We start from the raw sequence: 15,958 nt of genomic DNA, 5'->3' as shown, positions 1-15,958 counted from the left end.
TGGCTACCCCTGGATGGAATTTAGACGTGGTACTAAGATTCCTCATGTCAGACAGGTTTGAGCCGTTACAATCAGCCTCCCTGAAAGATCTCACTCTTAAGACTTTTCCTGGTATGCTTAGCCTCGGCTAAAAGAGTCAGTGAGATTCATGCCTTCAGCAAGAACATCGGATTTTCGTCAGAAAAAGCCACTTGTTCGCTGCAACTTGGTTTTCTAGCCAAAAATGAGCTGCCTTCTCGGCCTTGGCCTAAATCTTTCGATATTCCCAGCTTGTCGGAGATCGTAGGCAATGAACTAGAAAGAGTCTTATGCCCTGTTAGAGCTCTTAAGTTCTATTTAAAGCGTACCAAACCTTTACGAGGCCAATCTGAAGCTTTATGGTGTTCAGTTAAGAAACCATCCTTGCCTATGTCAAAGAATGCTTTGTCATACTTTATCAGATTGTTAATACGAGAAGCTCATTCACATCTGAGTGAGGAAGACCTAACTTTGCTTAAGGTGAAGACGCACGAAGTTAGAGCTGTAGCAACTTCCGTGGCCTTTAAGCAAAATAGATCTCTGCGAAGTATAATGGACGCAACCTATTGGAGAAGCAAGTCAATGTTCGCGTCTTTTTACTTGAAAGATGTCCAGTCTCTTTACGAGAACTGCTACACACTGGGACCATACGTAGCAACGAGTGCAGTAGTGGGTGAGGGCTCAACCACTACAATTCCCTAATTCCATATCCTTTTAATCTGTCTCTTGAAATGTTTTTAATGTTGTTTTTTATGGGTTGTCCGGAAGGCTAAGAAGCCTTTCGCATCCTGGTTGATTTGGCGGGTGGTCAAAGTCATTTCTTGAGAGCGCCCAGATTAGGGGTTTGATGAGGTCCTGTTGTATGGGTTGCAGCCCTTGATACTCCAGCTCCTAGGGGTCTGTCAGCATCCTAAGAGGATCGCGAGGCTCCGTAAGGAAGACGTACTTATAAGGCAGAGTAATCGTCTAAGTCGACTTCCTTACCAGGTACCTATTTATTTTGTTTTTGTTATTTTGATAACTTCTAAAATGAAATAAAAACTCTTAGCTCATAAGATGTAAACATATTTAACTGGTCTCTACCCACCACCCTGGGTGTGAATCAGCTATATATTCACCGGCTAAGTTAAATATTTAAAAATGATATTTTAATTATAAAATAAATTTTTGAATATACTTACCCGGTGAATATATAAATTAAATGACCCTCCCTTCCTCCCCAATAGAGACGCAATGGGATGAGAAGAAAATTGAGTCTTTGTTTACATGGAGTTTGGTATCTGGCCGACAGTTGGCGCTGATGGGCACACCCGCAACCTGTATAGCGATCGCTGGCGAGTTTTTTGTACAGTTTTTTGTCTGTCGAGCAACAGAGTTGCTGCTATATATTCACCGGGTAAGTATATTCAAAAATTTATTTTATAATTAAAATATCATTTTTAAACGAATTATAAACCAATTCACAAGTTTCTTCGCTTTTGCACTGATACGTTGCCATCTTTGCGTCCCAGAGGCCAAGAATGAGCATTTTCTACCCGCACTTGATGTTCCCAATACCTTGTTTGAATTTTGGAAATAATGAATTCTTATTGGATAAAAAAAAAGGGCCTTTGGGAATTTCCCGGGTCAAGCAGGGTTCGATTGGGTCCCTTCAAATTTCCACGATACCCCATTATTTCCTTATACCACCACTAGAGCACTGCTGTATTAATCAAAACGGCATGTACCGTGAATTCTAGAAACTATGGGAGCGAGAAAGTCCGTTTCAGGGTACAGTGCTTACTCTACTTATAAATTTCACGGCAGTTTTGATGGTTTTCAAAATTTTATAGTTATTTAACTTTAGTGAATATTGACTGATTTTTTCATTCAAACATGAATGGTTAGGGAATTTTATAACCTACCTTATATATATATATATATATATATATATATATATATATATACATATATATATATATATATATATATATATATATATATATATATATTTACTAAAGATAAAAACAAAATAGGATATTTACATAAAAATAGTGACCTTTAAAAGTAAAGTACTGTACTGAACAGTATATAATAGAAAAATTTATACTTCTGAAAAAATGGAAATGCTATGAAAATTAATTCTACATTTACATCGTTTTGTGTGTAAAATTATCTTTCAAATGGCTTTTGAAGGAAAGAATTTGGTGAGAAAGAAAAAAATAGGTAGTATTTGAGGCAACCTCAAAGTAACTTGGTTTTAATTGAACTCCTTAATATTTATTTAAAGTATATAACAGTATATTCAATTGCTTCAAATATGCCATTATGGTTGTTATTATCAAAGGTTTCTATTTAGCTGAATATGTAGGTTTTTTCTTTGGGAATGACTTGGGTAAAATTGGGAAAGAAGTAAAGGTAAGACAAGGTATAGGAAAGTAAATTTTTTATATCGTAAGTTTAACACTAGAACGACCGAGCGGTCATTTTGACTGCATTTTGATTTTCGGATGCATAGAGCTATTATAATCTTTCCCCAACAAACTTGATACTCATTGACTTTTCCTAACTTTTCATGATATATATTGATAATAAGTTTAAATTAAAATATGCTATAATCCTTTGAGATATATTAGATAATACCTAGAACGACCGAACGGTCATTTTGACCGCTAGGGAGCAATACAATGGTAATTATGGTGGTGCGCCAGTCAAAACGTTTTACAGCTTGTATTCCCGGTGCCTGTAAGTCTGGCGGCGTGTTATTGTTTCAGTCAGTTTCCCCTGAAGTCCTAAATGATAAACAAATCGTACAAACACTCATTGTTGAATGATGAAATTGTGACATATTTGTCGACACTATCTGAGTCTGAAGGAGATCCTATATCTGAAGATGAAGAAAACGAGTATATCCCCAATCAAGAAAGTTCATCTGAATATGATGTTTTCAATATTAATCTTACCCGATAATCATGTAGCTGTCAACTCTGTTGCCGACAGAAATCTACGGTCGGGATACGCCAGCGATCGCTATACAGGTGGGGGTGAACACCACAGCGCCATCTGTGGTCAGGTACTCTAGTACTTCTTGTCAACACCACCTCAATTTTTCCTCTGTCGTGCCTCCGGCTAGACCTACATGGATACGCTGTTGATTCTGGAGTTATTGCTCACGATTTGGTGATGTATTTGCTCTAGAGTTTAGCCTTCGCTATTCAGGAAGCTATATCATTAGCTTAGCAAGTTTTTGGAATTAATTTGATTTAATTTTTGATTTAATTTTGGTACGAAGAGAGTATGAACTCTCTTTCACTTTTAAATGGCCGACCCTTCCCTTAGACGGAAGTGTTGGTGTCGAAGAGAGTATAGACTCTCTTAATTTTGCTTAACAAAGTTATAGATTTATTTTATATCTCTCCGCCTTTTATAGGCCTCTTTGATTAACTTCCTTTTATTATAAACTTATTAAAATTAATTTTTATATTTGTTTATATTCGACCTTTCCTAATAGTAGGCGGTCTTTTCTTGGAACCGAAGTTAATTAACTTTGAGCCCGTCATTTCGTTTTACCTGTTAACATATTATGCTATTTTAATGTTTTTGAAAGAATTTCTTTGATAGTCTTGTACTGTTTTCAAAGTTGAACTAACGTTTTGTTTTGTCTCTGCAGTTGTTGACGTTCAGAACGTTCAACTTGCGCTCTATCGTTACGATAGAGAGAGAGTCTATCACGGTGTCACGTTGCAGTAAGAGTAAACCGATTCTAGCGTTTTGTTCATTCTTTCTTAGCTTAAATGGTTCTATTCTAATAAGGAACTTTTTATTTGGGAAACCTTTCAGTTTTTTTCCTTAAACAATAATATGTTTTAACGATATATATAATTGGGCTCTTCTCTCAGGTGCTAAGTCAAGAGAGAGAGAGAGAGAGATAGAGACGGAGGGAGAGAGAGGAGGATAAACGTTTCGTTCAAGCGGGTAACGTTGTTATCGTTTTTGCTCTTCTCCCTAGTCTCTTTAGGGGAAGAAGGTAAACGTTTCTAGAGTTTATTCTTGTTCTCAGACTTTATGCGGTGAGAGATTTTAAACGTAGTTTATTTGATCTAGTGTTTAATCTCTTTTCCAGCCACTGAATTATTTATCTTTCATTATGTTTTTCTGTTACATTGTAATACTGTTTTCGCAATTACTAACTTTTAATGAAGGATAGAATTGCGTGTTTCAGGTACAAACCACTTAAAGTTTCGAGTTCAGTGAAATAAGTGCAAACAGAAAATCAAAAGTGATAAGTGATAAGCGCAAAGTGTTACAGTGTTGCGTTCGAGGGTTCGTCTGTTCGTGCCAGTTGTTCGCCTAGTCTGGGACCTCTTACAAGCTCCCAAGCCCAGGGGAGAAGTAATGTCGAAGGACTTATGGGTTCAGCAGGCCTTGATCGACGAACAGACGTTTCCCTCCGTGGTTTCGGGTGTAACCAACTCACGTAGCCGACGTGATCACCCCACCCACACAAAGACGAGAGAGCCCATTTATTCCTCGTCTGCGGAAGAGGTTTCTCGCAGAAACCATGGACCAAATCTTGCAGCTTTTAAGTGCAAGTCGGTCCCTTTCGCGCAAGTCCAACTCCTAGGTGGTGCCATTAGCACTGGGTCAGTTCGGACTTGCTGCAGTACGACAACTGTACACCTCCCAGAGAGGCAAGGTGGTATCGCAACAGACAGTAACTCCGTCTGTTGCCGCACCAGCTGTTTTAGACCCTCAGTTTCAACGGACAGTAGCTCCGTTTGTTGTTGTCTTTCTTAAACTCTAGTGGTCTATGCTGCTGACAATGCAGTCTCAGCTTGCGGTGTTGATGCAGGAGTTTCAGGCAGAGAAGGTTAACACACCTCCTCCTGCGAGCGCTCCTCCACCTCTACGCAGTCCAGCCTGCCAGACGTATGATGTTGAGGTTCCTCAAGCTACCTCCATGCGTGAGCTGCCGCATTGGGAGTTGCCAGATACCAGCTCTGTGCAGCAACCTCCACTTTCCTTGAGGCAGGAGCCTCTTGCCACGCGGCAACCTCCTCAACACTTGAGGCAGGAGCCTTATGCTTTGCAGCAACCTCCTCTACCCTTGAGGTAGGAGCCTCATGCGTTGCGACTACCTCCTCCATCCTCGAGGCAGCTACCTCTTGCGGTGCGACAACCTCCACCATCCTCGAGGCAGCAACCTCAACTCCACCTCTGCGCAGTCCACCCTGCCAGACGTATGATGTTGAGGTTCCTCAACCTACCGCCACGTGTGAGCTGCCGCATTGGGAGTTGCCAGATACCAGCGCTATGCAGCAACCTCTTGCGTTGCGGCAACCTCCACCATCCTTGAGGCAGCAACCTCAACTCTTGCGGCAGCCACCTCCACTCTTGAGGCAAGAACCTCAACTCTTGAATGGGCTCTCGTGGCATGGTTGGTTTCGACCTGGCCTTTCATTAGAAGGGGCTAGCGTTCGATCCCAAGTATGAGGTAGAAATTTATTTCTATTTGAACACGATGTTGTGTTGATATTTATCCATATTGACTCATTAGGGGTAATTTGTATGAATTACTACCAATTGTGTCACGTGGTGGCCCGGGGAAATCTGGTAAAACTCGCTGGTAAAGAGACTGATGTCTCACCAGGTAAATCCTTGGACAGCTAGATTAGTGTCAGGTTCAGATTTCTTTAAAAAATCCTCCTCTACCCATGAGGCAGCCTCATGCTTATGAGGAGCCTCATGCTATGCGGCATCCTCCTCAAACCATGAGGCAAAAGCCTCATGCTATGCGGCAACCGCCTCAACCCATGAGGCAGGAGCCTCATACTATGCGGCATCCTCCTCAACGCATGCGGCATAAGCCTCATCCCTTGCAGCTTGAGCCTCATCCCATGCAGCATGAGTCTCATACCATGCAGCATGAGCCTCATCCCATGCAGCATGAGCCTCATCCCATGCAGCATAAGCCGCACGCCATGCAACATGCTCTGCTTACCTTACAGCATGCTCTACATACAGCATGCTCTGCATACCTTACCGCATGCTTCTCAGTCACACATCTTTGGTTGTTGCCAACTCACTAGACTGTCAAGCAGTTTCATAACGTTGCCTTCTAGTCTGCTGCTTTTGCACCAGTGAAACCCTCACTGAGAGAACTTAGCTTTTCTCGGATATGGTTCCTGTAGATGAGAAAGTGCTATTCTCCCTCCTTCTGATTTTCCCTTGAGGACTCTGTCATTTGGAGAGGAGCCTTTAGCTGCTTAGCCTCCTATGGACTTTTATTTAAGCATAGCATGCTTCCAGGGAGGGTAATGGTTCCACTTCAGTCGCTAACCCCGTCTGTTACCACACCTGCTCCCATAGACCTTGAGCTGTGTTGCAAGACATGCAGTCCAAGCTTAGTCCTTGTTAGAGGATTTTTTGTTTACGGAGTCAGTGTGTCACTGGGAAGACGTTCAACAACCAGCAGAAGTGTCTTGTTGTGACGCAGTGCGGCAACCTCAGCAACCCGATAAGGAGTTGTCTGTACGACCCAGACAGTCTAGACAGCTTCGGGTTGTCACTGTACTTCCTCGCTTCCCCATGGTTGACAGTTCACAGACTGTGCAGCAGTACCATGATCTTGTGTCCGGCTCCGTCAGACGACTAGCTTTTAAGAGCTCCCACAAGTCGTCGCTGTCTGGAGATTCTCAGATGGACTATGGATCTGACCAAGGAACTGGGCCTCCTGGTCAATTTTGAGGAATCCCAGCTCGTCCCATCCCAGACCATTGTCTACCTGGGTATGGATCTTCAGAGTCGAGCTTTTCGGGCTTTTCCGTCGGCCCCAAAGATATACTAAGCCCTAGATTGCATCCAGAGCATGCTGAGAAGGAACCGATGCTCAGTCAGGTAGTGGATGAGTCTAACAGGGACACTTTCATCGCTGGCACTGTTCATCGAGTTAGGGAGACCCCACCTCCCCCCCTTCAGTATCATCTAGCGGCTCACTGGATAAAGGACATGACGCTAGAGACGATCTCAGTTCCTGTTTCCGAAGAGAGGAGGTCTACTCTCACGTGGTGAAAGAACAGCTTTCTTCTCAAGGAAGTCTACCTTTGGCTGTTCAGAAACCCGACCGCCGTCTCTTCTCTGACGCATCAGACACGGGCTGGGGTGCGACTTTGGACGGACAGGAATGCTCGGGAACATGGAATCAGGAGCTAAGGATACTTCACATCTATTGCAAGGAGCTGTTGGCTGTTCATCTGACCTTGATAAACTTCAAGTCCCTCCAGCTTAACAAGGTGGTGGAGGTGGACTCTGACAACACCACAGCCTTGGCTTACATCTCCAAGCAGGGAGGGACTCATTCGTGGAAGTTGTTCTAGATCGCAAGGGACCTCCTCATCTGGTTAAAAGATCGAAAGCTCACGCTGGTAACGAGGTTCATTCAGGGCGATATGAATGTCATGGCAGATCGCCTTAGCCGGAAGGGTCAGGTCATCCCCACAGAGTGGACCCTTCACAAGAATGTTTGCAGCAGACTTTGGGCCCTGTGGGGTCAGCCAACCATAGATCTGTTCGCTACCTCGATAACCTAGAGGCTCCCGTTGTATTGTTCTCCGATTCCAGACCCAGCAGCAGTTCACGTGGATGCTTTTCTGCTGGATTGGTCCCATCTCGACCTGTATGCATTCCCGCCGTTCAAGATTGTCAACAGGGTACTTCAGAAGTTCGCCTCTCGCAAAGGGACACGGCTGACGTTGGTTGGCTCCGCTCTGGCCCGCGAGAGAATGGTTCATAGAGGTACTGCAATGGCTGGTCGACATTCCCAGGACTCTTCCTCTAGGAGTGGACCTTCTACGTCTACCTCACGTAAAGAAGGTACATCCAAACCTCCACGCTCTTCGTCTGACTGCCTTCAGACTTTCGAAAGACTCTCAAGAGCTAGGGGCTTTTCGAAGGAGGCAGCCAGAGCGATTGCCAGAGCAAGGAGGACATCCACTCTCAGAGTCTATCAGTCTAAAGGGGAAGTCTTCCGAAGCTGGTACAAGGCCAATGCAGTTTCCTCATCCAGTACCACTGTAACCCAGATTGCTGACTTCCTGTTACATCTAAGGAACGTAAGATCCCTTTCAGCTCCTACGATTAAGGGTTACAGAAGTATGTTGGCAGCGGTTTTCCGCCACAGAGGCTTGGATCTTTCCACCAACAAAGATCTACAGGACCTCCTTAGGTCTTTTAAGACCTCAAAGGAACGTCGGTTGTCCACTTCAGGCTGGAATCTAGACGTGGTCCTAAGGTTCCTTATGTCATCAAGATTTGAACCTCTCCAATCAGCCTCTTTTAAGGACCTCACATTAAAAACTCTTTTCCTCGTGTGGTTGACAACAGCTAAAAGAGTAAGTGAGATCCACGCCTTCAGCAGGAACATAGTTTTCACATCTGAAACGGCTACATGTTCCTTGCAGCTCGGTTTTTTGCTAAAACGAGCTTCCTTCACGTCCTTGGCCTAAGTCGTTCGAGATCCCAAGCCTGTCCAACTTGGTGGGGGACGAACTGGAGAGAGTACTTTGCCCAGTTAGAGCTCTTAGGTACTATCTAAAAAGGTCATAACCTTTACGAGGACAATCAGAAGCCTTATGGTGGGCTATCAAGAAGCCTTCTCTTCCAAGGTCTAAGAACTCAGTTTCTTACCTATTCAGGCTCCTGATTAGGGAAGCACATTCTCATCTGAAGGAAGAAGACCTTGCTTTGCTGAAGGTAAGGACACATGAAGTGAGAGCTGTGGCTACTTCAGTGGCCCTCAAACAGAACCGTTCTCTGCAGAGTGTTATGGATGCAACCTATTGGAGAAGCAAGTCAGTGTTCGCATCATTCTATCTCAAAGATGTCCAGTCTCTTTACGAGAACTGCTACACCCTGGGACCATTCGTAGCAACGAATGCAGTAGTAGGCGGGGGCTCAGCCACTACATTCCCATAATCCCATAACCTTTTTAACCTTTCTCTTGAATACTTTTTATGGGTTGTACGGTCGGCTAAGAAGCCTTCCACATCCTTGTTGATTTGGCGGGTGGTCAATTCTTTCTTGAGAAGCGCCGAGGTTAAAGGTTGTGATGAGGTCCTTTAGTATGGGTTGCAGCCCTTTATACTTCAGCACCTAAGAGTCGTTCAGCATCCTAAGAGGACCGCTACGCTCAGTAAGAAAGACGTACTTAATAAAGGCAGAGTAACGGTTCAAGTCGTCTTCCTTACCAGGTACTTATTTATTTTATGTTATTTTTGAATAACTAATAAAATAAAATACGGGATACTTAGCTTCTGTGTTAACATGTATGCTGGTCTCCACCCACCACCCTGGGTGTGAATCAGCTACATGATTATCGGGTAAGATTAATATTGAAAAATGTTATTTTCATTAGTAAAATAAATTTTTGAATATACTTACCCGATAATCATGATTTAATTGACCCACCCTTCCTCCCCATAGAGAACCAGTGGACCGAGGAAAAAATTGAGGTGGTGTTGACAAGAAGTACTAGAGTACCTGACCACAGATGGCGCTGTGGTGTTCACCCCCACCTGTATAGCGATCGCTGGCGTATCCCGACCGTAGATTTCTGTCGGCAACAGAGTTGACAGCTACATGATTATCGGGTAAGTATATTCAAAAATTTATTTTACTAATGAAAATAACATATTATTATGACGATAGTGATAATGAAAATTAACAGTTGTAGAGTACTGTTGCTCTTTGAAACAAGAAGATATTGTAGATGTGCAAACAACTTCTACTACTATTCCGATTGGCAAGGATGGAAGACGGTGGGAAGTTATAGAACAGGATCTTGTCAATGCCAGGAGAATTACCGCCCATAACATAAGACGACAAAATACCGGGACCAACATCACTTGCCAAACCTCAAGTTTTTCCTGGACAAGTTCTGAGCGCTTTCACATTATTGATAGATGACTTCATTATCAAACACATACAAAAGTGTACAGAAACTGAAGTGAGAATGAAATTGAATGATGAGAATTGGAACATATCATTTGAAGAGATTTATGCTACTATAGGCATTATGTATGCCATAGGAGTTCTTGCAAAAGAACAATCTGTTGAAAACCTTTGGTCAGTAAAATGGGTGCCTCCCTTTTTCCAAGAGACAATGTCAAGAGCACGTTTCAAGGAAATTATGAAATTCCTAAGATTTGACATTCGATCATCACGATGCATTCGAAAGCAAACTGACAAATTTGCTATGATTTTAGAAGTTTGGGACAGAATTGTGTAAAATGTAACCAGTAAATCATACATTGTAAGGATTGTAGCGCTATAAATACAAACACTCACACAATATATACATGTATATATATATATATATATATATATATATATATATATATATATATATATATATATATATATATGTATGTATACGTATATATATATATATATATATAAAATATATATATATATATATATATTATATATATATATATATATATGTATGTATATATATATATATATATATGTTTGTGTGTGTGTATGTGTGCATTTTCTAGGTATGTGTAATATGGTTTATGTGAATATCCTTCATAGAACCTACCTGTATTTTTCTGTATCCATGTTAATATTTTTTCCACATACTCTTTCAATATCAGCAGCCTTTTTAGTTATTATAGCAATTGTAATCTTTATTTTTTCATTCCTTAGTATTGAGTTTCCCTATTGAACAAAAATAAATGTCCCCTAAATGGCATTGGTTTAAATAAAACACAGCTTGTTTATTTCATGAACAGTTCTCCGTTATCGTAGAATAATCATAAGCTACCAAAAATAAATTAGGAATTATAAATAAAAAAAAAAAAATAGCATAACTGCAATGGAAATTTATGTGCGGTCATTTTGACCGCTTGGTCGTTCTAGGGGGTTAACAATCAGTGGCCGTTCTAGTGTTAATTTAAGGTCTGCTGTATTTAAATCCTCAGATGAAGCTGTACAGATCTATGAGTTGAAGGATGCCAGACCATCTCCTGACCCCATTCACCCTTATCCTTCATCTTTAAAAGGAATTCCTCTAGTTATAGATAATGGTAAGTGAACAATATAAAGTTAGTAATACTTGATTTGTTCCAGCGCGAATACAACCCTTCGTTCTTTAATAGGAGTACGATTTCAGCTAAGCTGGAAAAGTTGGCTGTTAAAATGGTAACGAGGTGTCATGTAGTTACCCATTACCGAATCACCGAGTAGCCACTTTGATTTCAGCAGCTGATGTGTACTGACATACTCTCAATGCCTTAACCCAAACTTTGCTAAATTTATTTTAAATATTTAACTTAGCCGGTGAATCTGTAATAGCTGCAACTCTGCGGCTCGACAGAAAACACACTAAAAAAACTCGCGAGCGATCGCTATGAAGGTTGCGGGTGTGCCCACCAGCGCCAACTGTCGGCCAGATACCACTCTTGTATGTAAACAAAACCTTCAATTCTTCTCTGTCGACGTTGACGACAAGACGTATTCATACTCGCTGTAGAACCTGGAGTTTTCACATCATATTTGGTGAAGTACTTTATTTTGGTTTGAGCTTTCGCAGTGCAGGTGTTTTTTTACCTCGTCTTCCGAAGGCTTTTCACGCAAGAAACCATGGAGCAAGGTTTCTAGGCCTCTTAAACAGAAGTCGGTCCCTTATTGAATCGGATTATTTGTTGATTGACTAATTCAAAATGGCTGACCCTTCTCAAGTACCTAGATTTCGAAAGTGTAATGCTAGGGACTGTAATAGGCGTCTTCCAAAGGCTTCTCTCGACCCACATACTGTTTGTTCCAATTGTCGGGGTAAAACCTGTCAATTGGGAGATCGGTGTGAGGAATGCGTGGGCCTTTCGGAATTCGATTGGCTCGAATACGATAGATATGCACGTAGACTAGAGAGAGATAGGGTAAGGAGAAGTTCATCTAGGTCCGTAGATTTTTCCTCTCCACATGCCCCTGAACCTAATCCTTCCCCTGTAGTGGTTGTTCCTAACCCCCCTTCTAGCACTCAGGAACCGTCTATGCAAGACATGTTACGTGCTATTCATGCCTTGGGGGAGAGAGTTGAAGCGTTAGCAAGTGACCGTAATCAACTCATGGCTGACGTGAAGGAACTTAAGTGCCAAGTCTAAACTTGCGTCCCTTATGGAAGACTACAATGCCGATAAGGTTTCCGTTGAGCCTAGCCGTTTATCTCATCGAGATCCTGGCCTTCAGCCACCCAAGCGTTCTGTTGTGCGTCCTGTTGACGTTGGTGTAGCCACCTCACGTCAAACGGTTGGGTTAGTACCACACTCGATGCGGTCTCGTGTGGATTTTCAGCCGCATGTGGACGTTAGGCAACTCGCTGATGCGCCTGGTGACGTTCAGGATGTTCGCCAACCATCGGAGTTGACTTGTTTTGACGCTGTGCGTCAACCTCCGCAACCTAGAGTTGTTTTGACTGCACAACCTAGGCGGTCTAAGCAGTCTCGGGTGGACGCTGTGCGTCCTCACGCACCTGTTGTTGTTGACAGTTCTCAGACTGTCAAGCAGCGTCCTGGTCCGCCACTTATGCACCAGTGCGGGTGGACGCTGCGTGTCAAGCATTGCCAACCCCTTTGCTTGTTTCTCATCAGTTGTCAGATGAGGAACTTTCGGATGAGGACGTTGCTGACCCTCAGCCTGAGGATCATCCTTCAGATATTGATGAGCCTAGAGCAGTTCGGCCATCTATGGACTTTAAAAAAGTCATGCTCATTTTTAAAGAGTTGTTTCCTGAACACTTTGTCTCTGTGGCTCCTCGTTCGCCGCCGTCTGAGTTTGTTTTAGGCGTACCTGCTGACATGCCAGCCTTTACAAAACTCGTTCTCTCTCGCTCATCCAAGAGAGCTTTACGGCTGTTAGGCGATTGGTTGGAAACCAAGAGGAGTTTAGGGAAGACGGCCTTTGCCTTCCCCCCATCTAAACTCTCGTCTAGATCGAGCGTCTGGTATGCCACGGGAGAAGTTCTCGGCTTGGGAGTTCCTGCCTCTGCCCAGGGCGACTTCTCAAGTCTTGTAGACTCTCCCCGCCGCCTAGCCATGAGACGCTCGAAGATTAGTTGGTCATCCTCAGACCTTGACCATCTACTTAAAGGCATTTTTAGGGCGTTTGAAGTTTTCAACTTCCTTGACTGGTGTTTGGGAGCCTTGAGTAGGAAAATCTCATCGGCCGATAGAGATGTCTCCTTACTCATTATGTCCTGCATGGATAAGGCCATCCGCGATGGATCCAATGAGCTCTCCTCCTCGTTCACTTCAGGAGTCCTAAAGAAACGAGAGTCTGTGCTCTTTTCTGTCAGCAGGAGTGACGCCCTGTCAACGATCTGAGCTACTCTTTGCCCCTTTGTCTAAGTTCTTGTTTCCTGAACTTTTGGTTAAGGACATAGCGTTGTCTCTAGTGCAGAAGGACACCCATGACTTGGTAGCGTCCTCGGCTCGCAAAGGGACCCCTTCGACTGCCTTTTCTGCTAGACCTAGGATAGACACTCCAGCGTCCAGGTTTATTCCGCCCTTTCGTGGCAGAGCCCCCAGCAGGGGAAGTACTCGTGCCGAAGGAAAGAGAGGAAAGAGGAAAGGAACCAAGTCCTCGCGTGGCAGAGTCTGACTGCCCGCAGCTTCAGACAGCAGTAGGTGCCAGACTCAAGAACTTCTGGCGAGCCTGGGAGAAGAGAGGCGCAGATCACCAGTCTGTGAGGTTGCTCAGAGAGGGGTACAAAATCCCATTTGTACACAAACCTCCTCTAGCGACTTCCCCCATCGATCTCTCTCCCAGGTACCGAGAGGAAGCAAAGAGACAAGCCCTGAAACTAGAAGTGTCTCTTTTGCTAGAGAAGGGAGCGGTGGTCAAAGTCTCGGACCTTCAATCACCGGGGTTTTACAACCGTCTCTTCCTAGTACCGAAGAAGACAGGAGGTTGGAGACCGGTGCTAGACGTCAGTGCTCTGAACGTCTTTGTCACAAAGACAAAGTTCACCATGGAGACCACGAAGTCAGTCTTAGCAGCGGTCAGAAAGGGAGACTGGATGGTCTCTCTCGACCTCAGAGACGCTTACTTCCACATCCCCATTCACTCAGATTCCCAACCTTTTCTGAGATTTGTGTTCGACAATGTGGTGTACCAGTTTCGGGCCCTGTGCTTTGGCCTAAGTCCTGCCCCTCTCGTGTTTACGAGGCTTATGAGGAATGTGGCAAAATTCCTCCATTTATCGGGTATCCGAGCCTCCCTTTATTTGGACGACTGGCTTCTCAGAGCCTCGTCCAGTCATCGCTGTCTGAAGGATCTCAATTGGACATTGGATCTGACCAAGGAATTGGGACTTCTGGTCAACATGGAAAAGTCACAGCTGATCCCATCCCAAACTATACTGTATTTAGGGATGGAGATTCGCAGTCCAGTTTTTCGGGCTTTTCCGTCTGCCCCCAGAATAGATCAAGCCCTGCTCGTAATCCAAAGGATGTTGAAGAGAGAACGTTGCTCAGTCAGGAATTGGATGAGTCTAGTAGGAACTCTATCATCCCTGGAGCAGTTTGTCTCGCTAGGAAGGCTACACCTCCGACCTCTACAATTCCATCTAGCTTTTCACTGGAAAAAGGACAAGACGCTAGAGGCGGTCTCGATCCCGATTTCCGAAACAGTAAAGGCTTGCCTGAATTGGTGGAAAGACAATATCAGTCTACGAGAGGGACTTCCTCTAGCAGTTCAGAAACCAAACCACGTTCTATTCTCAGACGCATCGGATTTGGGTTGGGGTGCGACACTGGACGGTCGGGAATGCTCAGGTCTGTGGACCTCAAGTCAGAGGAGCATGCACATCAACGGCAAGGAGCTTTTGGCAGTACACCTGGCCTTGATGAGCTTCGAGAGTCTCCTTCGAGACAAAGTGGTGGAGATCAACTCGGACAACACCACAGCCTTGGCGTACATTTCCAAACAAGGAGGCACCCACTTCCTGACACTGTACGAGATCGCAAGGGACCTGCTCATCTGGTCAAGAGATCGAGGCATCTCCCTGGTAACGAGGTTTATCCAGGGCGACTTGAACGTTCTAGCAGATTGCCTCAGTCGGAGAGGTCAGGTAATTCCTACCGAATGGACCCTCCACAAGGACGTGTGCAAGAGGCTTTGGGCGACTTGGGGTCAACCCACCATAGACCTCTTTGCAACCTCGATGACCAAGAGGCTTCCAATCTATTGCTCTCCAGTCCCAGACCCAGCAGCAATACATATAGATGCCTTTCTCCTAGATTGGTCTCACCTAGACCTATACGCATTCCCACCATTCAAGATTGTCAACAAGGTACTGCAGAAATTCGCCTCTCACGAAGGGACAAGGTTGACGTTAGTTGCTCCCCTCTGGCCCGCGAGAGAATGGTTCACCGAGGTACTTCGATGGCTGGTAGACTTTCCAAGAAGTCTTCCTCTAAGAGTAGACCTATTACGTCAGCCCTACGTAAAGAAGGTACACCAAAGCCTCCACGCTCTTCGTCTGACTGCCTTCAGACTATCGAAAGACTCTCTAGAGCTAGAGGCTTTTCGAAGGAGGCAGCCAGTGCGATTGCAAGAGCGAGGAGAGCTTCTACCATTAGAGTTTACCAATCGAAGTGGGAAATCTTCCGAGACTGGTGCAAGTCAGTATCTGTATCCTCGTCCAGTACCTCTGTAGCCCAAATCGCTGATTTTCTCTTATACCTGAGAAGAGTTCGCTCCCTTTCAGCTACCACGATCAAGGGCTACAGGAGCATGTTGGCTTCGGTCTTCCGGCATAGAGGCTTAGATCTTTCCAACAATAAAGATCTACAAGATCTCCTCAAGTCTTTTGAGACCTCTAAGGAACGTCGTTTAGCTACTCCTGGATGGAACTTAGACGTGGTCCTAAGATTCCTCATGTCAGACAGGTTTGAGCCTT

At 44.1% G+C, this 15,958-nt stretch overlaps 1 protein-coding gene across 1 annotated transcript in view; it reads left to right on the top strand.

Moving 5' to 3' along the window:
* Positions 1–15,958, top strand: part of Arp5 (Actin-related protein 5) — a 77,508-nt gene that overhangs the window by 6,419 nt on the left and 55,131 nt on the right. The window contains exon 2 of the mRNA XM_068347236.1: positions 10,980–11,084. Within this exon, the coding sequence (XP_068203337.1) occupies positions 10,980–11,084 (105 nt within the window). The remainder of the gene's footprint in view (positions 1–10,979; positions 11,085–15,958) is intronic.

This window comes from Palaemon carinicauda, chromosome 23, assembly GCF_036898095.1.
Source record: "Palaemon carinicauda isolate YSFRI2023 chromosome 23, ASM3689809v2, whole genome shotgun sequence".
NCBI classification, from domain to species: domain Eukaryota; kingdom Metazoa; phylum Arthropoda; class Malacostraca; order Decapoda; family Palaemonidae; genus Palaemon; species Palaemon carinicauda.
Note: the sequence above shows the minus strand (reverse complement) of the source record. Positions and strands in the feature narration are given on the sequence as shown.